Consider the following 10,150-nt stretch of genomic DNA (forward strand, 5'->3'; position numbering starts at 1 on the left):
GGTGTGAGTGGAACTGCATGTAAGGTCAGTGAGGGATGCTTCACTAATCATTACAAGCTGTTGGCATTAGGCTGCTGGACACAGAGAGAGAGAGAGAGAGAGAGAGAGAATCCACCCCTTCACCTCTCTTCAGGAGGAATTGGTCTTTAGAAGAAGCTGGGATGTGTTTAAAGTTCTTTTTTAATTATAAGCTGTCGAGGTGGGAGAGAAGCTGTTTTAATTGACCTATAGGAGATATATTTATGGATAAGTGATATAGATCTATACGTTATATTCTTCTATGTGTAATATTCATCTATATGTTTTGTTGATCTATAGAATATATTTATCTGTACGTGATATAGATCTATACGTTTTATTCTTCTATACGTGATATTCCTCCATATATGTTATTGTTCTATAGGGGATATATTTTTCTATAATTAAAATAGATCTATACGTTATATTCTTTTATACACGATATTTGTCTATATTTGTTATTTTTCTATAGGAGATATATTTAACATATAATATCTCTATGTGATATTGATTATACATTACATTCATCTATATATGATATTCCATTATGCATCGTAGCATTATAAAAAATAGGATGAAGTCAACGAGTCTGAACAAGCTGAACAAGCAAGCACGGCGTCTCAATGGCTTTTTAAGACATGTGAGGGCAAACCTGGATCCATTAGATTCTTGTTTGCATTCCTAACACTCATTTCCCTGCCAAAACAGTAAAGCAGAGCTGGGAAAGTCCTCCAGCCTGTGATTGTGGCGGGCAGAAAACATGCTTCTCTTACCTTTTTATAAGTCATAATTAACACCATATGTCAGACTTGCCACGCAATGTTTATGGCCATAAAACCTCATCTCCCAATGAGCTTTTCAGTTTCCAGATACTTAGCTTTAATCCTGGCTGTTAAGGGGAACAAAAGAGATGAAGTGCCAGCCGTGCAGGATAAAGAGGAGGCTGGAAAAGCATGAGGGTGAGAGTTTTGTGAAAGCAGGATTCTCCTATCGCTGAAAGTGATGATGGTACCTGGCATCTTTATTGATAGAAACTCAACGTAAGCACATGAAGAGTTCCCAAGGACCTCTTCCAAGGCAGACAGATTATCCTTGCTTCTCTGAAAACCTATGGCATGGTCTTTTTGAGCCCCGGTGTAGACCAACATTAGGCGCTGGCTGTGCTGTGGAACGGTCCGGTCCTCATACTTTTTTCCCTCAGCCGCAGTCTGACACAGGCATTCAGAAGCGGGGGGTCACGGGCCATGACGTACATGCCCTGTCAGAGAGCTTTCATGTGCGCTGAACTGGCCTCTACCCCACGCTGACATTTCCAGACGCCCTCGGGCTGCCCTCGATGAGCCCCATATGTGACAGCTGGGCCAGCCACCCCAGAGGTCAAGGGCAAAGGAAACCACATCAAATTTACCACCCACTGTCCCGTTGCCATGGCCTGATCGAGAGCTTCAGAAGCAAAAGGAAAAAATCAGCTTATGTAGGTGCTTTAAGAAACACGAAATAAAGACAAATGGTCAAACGATTGAATGGGTTTTAGTGCAGGTTCATTGTGCAGTCGTGCAGATTTGATAAGTATCACACCAGTAAACGGTGGATTATTTCACATCATGATGACTTCATTCTCCTCAGCACATATGGTCTCACTTTTGAGCGACCGTGAGAAGCAGCTGAGTCCTCGAGGGGACGCCACATGGCTGCAGCTGGACTCTGTGACGTCAAGTGTCAGACATCGTTCAAATGATCTTTCAATCCCTTCCAATCCGTTGACAGTGTCTGATAGTTGAGTTGTGTTTAACATTAAGCCATCTTGTGTTTCTCCTCTCCTTCCAGGTCATCCCCTTCCCCATGTCCTGTGATATCCGGGAAGACTGCTCCTGTCGGGACCCTGACGCCTTGGAGAACCGGAAAGAGGATCACCTGCACTCGCTGGGTTGAGACGTCATCACGACACATTCTGCTGCTGCTGCTTCACAGGTGTACCTCTTACATCATCGCTCTTCATCATTTCCAAACTCAAATGTACCTGCTTCTCACTCATCCGGACCCCCCGGGAAGGACCAAAGTGGGTGAAGATTCTCTCCCCAACCCCTGTCCCCCCTGAAAAACATGAAGCATGTGAACGCTCCAGAATCACTCGCCCTGCGCCCACAGAGAGAAAGAGAGAGAGAGAGAGAGAGAGAACGCTTCTGTTCAATGCAGTTTGTCTTTTCTTTTTCGCATGAAGATCAAAGGCAGAAAAAAGAAAAATCTCAACAACAAAAAAAACATGATGACAGAGAGCAGAAGAGTTGCCAAAAGAAACGCCCGCTCCAAACACTTGAGTTTTGTGTTTTTAGGTGATTGTTGTCTTTCCAGAGGGACGGAGAGTGTTGTGGTCTGCTCGTCCCGTCTCCTGCTGAATGTTGTGGAGCACGGATGAGGGACGATACGGAGACGGATCATAACAGACAGAAACACACTTCATGCCAAGTATGCAAACGCATGCAAATGAAGGAACACCGTCCTGTCCAACATACTTAGCATGTGCTCAAGACGCCTGAAGAGTTCATGTGTGTGTCGTTACGCCAGATGTGAATCGTGTTCTTGCGTTCAGACACGATTCAGTTTTATTCGAATCAGACACGTTCGCGCTCATACTCGCGTACGGTGTGTTTCAAACCTGAAAACGGGCAAAGAGCATTCTGACCCGAGAGGAATGGTGGACATTAGCGCGGCTGCTGTTGTTGCTGCTACGATCGCTGCTATTTAGTCAAACAACAGACAGCACGAATCAATAGTGAAGGAGCTCGATGATCGTCTGCCTAAACACTTACCTCCGATCCGACTGAACCTCCGACACCTCTGATCCGACATAAATCATCATGCTAATGATTGTATGCTATATCAACACAAACTCCTGAATGTAGAGGAAGTTTAAATGAAACGTTCTGTCATCATTCACTCAGCCTTGAGATACTTTATACATCTCTTTTCCTTACATCAACGGTAAATTGCCATCACGACTGTCACAGGATTCTCATTTAAGGCTCAACTTGGTCTCAGACGTTTCTTTTCAAACTGACAAATGAGTGTAATTGTGTAAGCACATGAAGAGGTTTAAAATAAATGTAGATTGTTGAGGTCAAATCATCTGGATTTGAGTAAACGTGATGAGAAATGTTCGAGTTCATATTGAGATCTTCAATAAGATTGGCTTTTGATGGCAGACAAGACAAATCTGAGCCAGTTTGAGACACTGTTGACATCGCTTCTCAAACTCTAATGACAGACACATTTGTGGGGCTCTTTTCCCCAGGAGAAACATCTGAGACGCAGATGAGATTTAAAGAATTGAAATCTCATTATTGACAGTCATGCTCGCTATGAATGCCCCTGTTGTATGAAAAAAGTGACATGAGAGTGAGTAAATAATGACAGAAGGTCTTTTAAAATGTCTAGATTTCTATCAGTAATGTGACGGAATGAAATGATGATGAGAGGTTTGTGTGGTGAGCGGGTTTAACGGGAACAGTGTATTGTAAAAGCGTCAATCTAACATCAGAGAAAGTTTCATGATCTCAGTGAATTTATTGCCAGTCAGAAACACTTTTCTTTACGTGTATTATCGTCCATGTGCCAACTTTTTGACCACCTTTTAGTGTTTCTGGCCCCTTCCAAACTTAACTTAAAATGCTTTGGGCACAATCGCCGATGTCCCAGAGCTGCCAAAAAACATTTCTCTCATCAGCTCGCGTTGAAAACAAACAGGCCGCTTCAGAATAACCACAAGGACTTGATATATATATATATATATAAATATATATATATATATGTGTGTGTGTGTGTGTGTGTGTATACAAAATCATAATAAAAAACTGTACTCATTATACTTAATGGACAAAAAAACCCCTACAAAATATTTTCACTCTGATATTTGGCTACTAACTGTGAACTCCATCGAACCTCTTCCCCGAGGCCTTAAATTTCACAAACTGCACATCTGACCGGCCGTACGGATGTTGGCATCCTCTGAGGCTTGCGAAAAACACACAATGCCATCGGCCCACGTGAAAGAGATGTTGAGGAGTGATGCCAAAACCTCATGTTGTTCAGAACATCTCTACCTGTCGGTCTAACGCCGGAGAAAAAGTTGAGCAAATCGGGCCCGAAAACATGTTTCACAGGGGTTTTATTGGCGTGGAAAACCTTTAAAAGGCATTTAAGATTGTTGGCCTGAGATTTTAATAGGCTTCACTTTGTGTAATCGTAGATGGATGATAGTTAAAACAAAAATGTTATCAACACAAAAGATCAGATGTCCTTATCATGTCGTATAAAGGTGGTACATTTTTATTGTGCTTGTTGTGTCAAAGGTGCATTTCTGTCATTTATATTTCTAGAAAAGAATGAAAGACAAAAAGAAAAACGCACACACACCACATCTGATGTACCAGTAAACAGTGTTTGTGTTCTTGACCTCAGTTGTGCACTTTTGAGTGGCCCGTTAAAGATCGCTGCTATTGTACGCAAGGAATATTTAGAGGGAAATATGAATAATGTATTTTGTTTTTATTTGTATTCTTTACTGTTTGATAATATATGCCTCTGGGATTATTGTGATCCCACACGCTGGTTTTATCACAACAAACAGAGCGGATGTCAAATGTCTTTATTGGATTTATACTGTTCAACACTTTGGGATCATAGAAACTGGCTATAATATTTATGTTATTCAGTGTGGAACGGATCGGTTCTATGTATGTTGTGTTCATTTTCTAATGCAAATGTCTTTTGACTTATGTTTGTATTTTGTATGTTTGTTTTTTTCTCACGCATTTGAGTTTGGTTGAAGTTTAATTGTTTTTATTAATATTATGATGAAGGAGTCCAAAGAAGAAAAGGAAAAAAATGTTTTATGTGATGAAGTATAACGTGCACGAGAGAGCAAGAGTTATAATAGTAGTGTACAACGATTTTGTTTGTTATATATTCCTGGGAGAACTAATGTATTATGTGGCTATCACATGAATCTATGTCAAAGTTTATTGCCTAAAGGACAGAAAGAGAGAGAGATCAGCATCCATGTGTTGCCAAATAAGCATCAACCTCACGTTAACTTGCCAATGAATTGATCCAGCTTGTGATAGACAGGCCTGCCAGCCAATGCTTCCTTCTTTCTCCTCTATGTCCCGCCCACAAATGGCTTAAGAAATGTACTGCTTATTTTCGTGTTTATGTTCGTCTTTTCTCAACCTCTTATATATTTCATCCACTCCAATGACACTAAAAATGTCATTTCAACCAAAGCGTTCAGGTTTGAATCTGTTGGTTGTTTCGTTCAGCGGGACGTTTGAAGCTCTACTGTATTCTTCTTGCTGTACCCCATACGCCTGTAATATTTGCTGCTTCCATATTTTGGTATTTCATTGTTCCGCGTCTATTAGCGACATATACCGGTGTACATAGTAGAACTATTTATTGAGAGTGTTATACTTTTTTAAGTTATATTTTTATTGTTCATGTAAGTTATTTGTGCAATGGTGTTCTAAATGTTGAAAAGAAGGGATTCTTTGGTTATGGGGGCTCTTACGTTCTTTATCTGATATTGCTCAAGCTTTCAAGGGCAGAAATATGTCATCAGTCAAAACGATAACCTTTTTTAAACCATTTAAAATTGCGTTGTTACAATGTAAATAGTTAAACACTTCAATTGGCAACTTGCTGCACATGAAGGAATGAAATCTGTCCCAGCTAGCATACGTACGTCTGTAATACGTCTGCTGGAGATCTGGAAAACATCTGCTAAACGTCTTAGAAAGAGCCGTTTTACATCCATTCTCCATCATTAACATCTTACAGACGTCTCCTAGATGTCTATATGGCATCTGACGTCTCCGAGACGTATTGCAGATGTAAATGCAGATGACAAATAGACGCCATCAGGGGTCTCGTTTGGGAAACTTTGGACAGGTGTCAGAATACGAAGCGAATAGTTGGAATAAATCGTTTCTGGTGGTTTCTGTTATGGCGTTTTATATCAGAATGAATTGTGAAGCGGTTCATCAGAAGTACGATGATTTATAAATAGTGATGTGATCATAGTATATCTTGTACATTTACGGAGTTTCATTTTTGACAGTGATTTAATGAAACGCTCGGCGGTCATCAGCATATCATGACATCAGCATTTCTTCAAGTGTCCTTTACTTATAGAAACACATATTAGCCGCGTTTGTGCCTGTTAAACACTTGTGTTGCTCGATTTCACAACACGACCAAAGTCCAGTATAGATATGTTCTGTCCTGTGCAGCATTTACTTTGTACCGTGTTAAACAACATCACTCCAATGCAGTTTTCATCTGTTGGTTTTCTCGCACTGAATCAACGCTGTCTTCTTTCTGGTCAGGCCGTCATTGTGATGAACTTTGGGGCACATATACTACACTTGTGTTGTTTTATAATAGTTTGTTCTTTTGTTGTTGTCGGTCATATTTATACGTGCTCTGGATTATTGCAAGCGTACCTGATGTATCATGATTTGAAAGATGCTGAATGAGTAACTTTATTTCTCTGCCATGTATCGTGCATTAATAAACACTGGTAATGTTTAACACTTACAGGTCTGATGCGTTGCTTTCACTTTAAAATGATTTTGAATGACTGCTGAAAAATGTGGCTTTTCACTCAAGAGGGCCAACGTGTTTAATTTCTCAAGTCACTTTAATTCAATTGTTTTACTTCATGTAATATACTTATGTGTACTTGTTCAATTATGCTTGGGACTAAAATACCTTTCAGTTTAACGGCAGTAAACTTTGTGTACACATCTAGTTGACAACTGCTTTTCATGTGTACTGCAACTAAACGACAAGTGAATCTAAAGCAATATTCGATTTAGGCTCACTGGACTCCACACATTGCCTATAAATTTAACAGAAACCGATATAATGATCAGTTGATCTGATGTTTCACAGTCCATCACACGAGAGCCAAAGAGTCTCTTAGATCTGAGAAGTGATGATCAGGAAACTCAAACAAAGCTTTCAGATGGCATCATAACTGTACACGTATTTGTTGAGTGCATTTTAACATTGTGGCGTGTTCAGGGTCGGTAAACACCCGTCTGTGTTTTGTGTTATTTAAACAGTCGCACATTGACAGAATCCTTCAGCGATGAGTCAACGCCACAACTTCAATGAAACCTACAGTACGATCTCATAATTCAACTCATCATACGAGAACAAACGCAACTAACAATCTAATAATACGAAATAATCCTTTTGCTCAGCCGTTTCTCCTTCATTGCTCAGGAGAGTTGATGGAATTCTAAGTTGTATTTCATTTGAATATCATCTTATTCTGCCGTGTTTCTCCTAAATCGCATAGAAGTCAAAACAGAATTCTAATGAGTGTGACTGTGTAAACGCATGAAGAGTATGGAGATGTAAAATGAATGTAGATTGTGGATGTCAAATCATCTGGATTTGAGTAGATGTGATGAGAAATGTTTGAGGATCTTGAATAATATTGACTTGACAAATCTGAGCTAAGTTTGACACATGCTTGACGTCTCTTCTCAAACTCTAATGACATTTCTGACTCTTTTATTCCAAAGTAATAGATATTTTTTAATGTGATATTGATGCCTTTTCTATGCATTTGTAGTTTTGTTTGTGTCGATTTGCTCGAGTTCTTTACATATCAGAGAGAAAGACTCTTGAGGTTGTATATACATATTTATTAGACCCCCTCCATCCCCAGCCCCCCCAAAAAACAACCATATTGACGTATTCTTACATACTGCATTTACAATTGTATTTACAATAGAATAATGGATATAATATGAATGATTGAAATGACTGAAAACGATGTGTTGAGACTCTGCTTTTCAGCAACACACATCATCATCATCATCATCCTGTACAGAACAATGTTTTCTCATCTTTGGCTGTCCAATGCCAAACACGTCACACGATTCACTTTGGTGAAATCTACTGGTCTCATTGGCCCACAACAGCCGCTTTTATAACATTCTTCTGACTAAAGATTATAAGCGTGATTGTTTCCATAAAACGTTTACCGTGAGCTCGATGACATTCATAAGTTGTCAAAAAATGCAAAAAGATGAGCAGACGTGACGTCCAGAAAGGTTGAATAAAAAAAAATGCGGCAAAACAGCTATCATGTCCTTGTCTTGGCTAGATATTCCCGAGAGATATGTTTTCAAATTAAATCCTGGTTTGGAGTTCTGCAGCACCGTCATGCAGTTAGATTCTTACATTCAGTCTCAAAAAGCTCAGATCAACGAGAGAAATCAATGCAGAACACCTTCCTCTCCGGATGGAGATCGCGTCTCTTAAAGTCATTCGTTTGGATTTAGAAAATGAACAGCCGAGCCGGAGAGCGCCTCTCATCGCAGTTTAGACTTGCCGTAGATGTTGCGTTGGACTGTTATGAGTTTCTCCAGGCAGACGAGTCGGCTCTCGTGAAGAGAACTGTGCCATAACGTGCCGGCAGACCTGGAGTCCTCACTGCGGCACAACATGTACGACACGCTCTCGGTCCGGCTCTGGATGAAGCCGCTGCGGAGCAGAGATCTGCAGAACAGACTGATCCGATCCGTTCGTCTCAGGATTAAATGGGCCTTCCTGTGAAAGAAGAAGAAAGAGAGAGAGAGAGAGAGGGGCGTTGTTTTAGGGTCAATAAACACACCCTGAATCTCTTCTAGAATCATGTTTTCATTTTATACGATTTATTCTGATATTTCTGTGGTGTTTGGACCAGTCAGTGTATTCGTCTCCAACACTCTTAGGTTTGCTTCATCATTTTAAGTCAACGTTCTTTCGGTTACACTGTCAGCTTGAAATGTCTGTTAATGCTTTCACTATAAAACTAGTGTGTTTGTATGAAAAATAATTGATCTATTCTTTAATTTTGGGATGAATTTCTTTACTGTGAATTTAATTAAGTTTTGCATCCTCATCTCTATACAACTCCATAAAATACAAGCAGCTGAATTCAGTTAGATTTGTATGTTAATGTATTTTGATGAAGTTTGTATGGATGAGATGAGGGGTGAATGAGGACAAGAGGAGAGGTGATACACATCCTCTCTCTCTCTCTCTCTCACCTGGGACCGAGCTCATCCTCGCTTCTCCACACGAAATCCCCAAACTTCTCATAGTGAGAATCATAGTGATGTTGTACCCGATAGAGCAGAGGAGGAGAGATCTCCATCAGTGTGTTATACGCCGTCTGCTGCTCTTTTCCACTCGTGTAACCGTTGTACAGATTGTACACTTTATCTGCAATCTCTGTTGAAAAGGAATGATAAGATAATGTCGCTCGTCATCTGATCATCTCATTTTTTTCTGAAAAATTAAGCAAATTGCAGCGTCTAGAACAAGGGAAAAAAGACTGTGACAAATCCGTTTAATTCAAAGTGAAAATACCATTATTTTTCATGGCCCATTTGCAGATATTTTTTCTTATTTTAAGCCATGAAAATGTTTATTAATTTGTACTGGAAAACAAAACAGAAATAATTATAGGTAATACATGTATTATAAATGTTCTTCTGATGTGATGAAGAAGATACACACCTTCAGCTTTGCTGTCGTCCACCATCGGACATGACGTGCGGACCGTCACAGAGCTCGCATCAGACCGACTGCCACGACTGTCCACACCATACAGAGTAAACCTAAAGAATCAGGAGAGAGAACGGAAGAAAAACATCTCTGTGTGTTAGCATGGACACATATACATTAAATATAAGCTTTCATAAAAAACAAATGTATGCAATGGAACGGTCACATATTGGATTTCTGTAAGGGCTGGATTGAGTTACAGTATTTAGTCATTTGTAAACCTTCTCAAACGTCCACTGTTAAAGATCGCTCTCAGGCTTTTTATTTGAAAGCGAAACACTTAAATGCACAAATAAAGCAGAAAGGCACACGTGAATGTCATGGTCTCATTCAGCAGGGTTATTAAAAGCACTTCTACTTTATAAGCTCAAAGTCCCAGCATGCAGCAGGAGAGAGCGGTGGATTCGGTTACGTGTGGAAATTGCGTGCGCGGCAAGCGGAGAAAAAAGAAACAGCTATTAAGGCTAATAGCACTTTAAATGGGACTCCCACTTCCTCTAATGAC

The 10,150-nt window shown here is 40.0% G+C and overlaps 2 protein-coding genes across 2 annotated transcripts in view; one reads left to right on the forward strand and one right to left on the reverse strand.

Annotated features, from left to right (window-relative positions):
* pappaa (pregnancy-associated plasma protein A, pappalysin 1a) overlaps positions 1 to 1,950 on the forward strand; it is a gene marked incomplete at its 3' end in the record, with an annotated part of 56,181 nt that extends 54,231 nt beyond the window's left edge. Inside the window, exon 23 of the mRNA XM_079475016.1 lies at positions 1,846 to 1,950. Coding sequence (XP_079331142.1) covers positions 1,846 to 1,950 — 105 coding nt within the window. The remainder of the gene's footprint in view (positions 1 to 1,845) is intronic.
* A 5,764-nt stretch (positions 1,951 to 7,714) lies between these two features.
* Positions 7,715 to 10,150, reverse strand: part of astn2 (astrotactin 2) — a 42,621-nt gene continuing 40,185 nt past the window's right edge. The window contains exons 8-10 of the mRNA XM_079479979.1: positions 9,598 to 9,698; positions 9,126 to 9,309; positions 7,715 to 8,643 (exon numbers count right to left, since the gene is read on the reverse strand). Of these exons, the coding sequence (XP_079336105.1) occupies positions 8,406 to 8,643; positions 9,126 to 9,309; positions 9,598 to 9,698 (523 nt within the window). The 3' untranslated portion in view covers positions 7,715 to 8,405. The remainder of the gene's footprint in view (positions 8,644 to 9,125; positions 9,310 to 9,597; positions 9,699 to 10,150) is intronic.

This window comes from Barbatula barbatula (genome assembly GCF_947034865.1).
Source record: "Barbatula barbatula genome assembly, chromosome: 2".
NCBI lineage: Eukaryota > Metazoa > Chordata > Actinopteri > Cypriniformes > Nemacheilidae > Barbatula > Barbatula barbatula.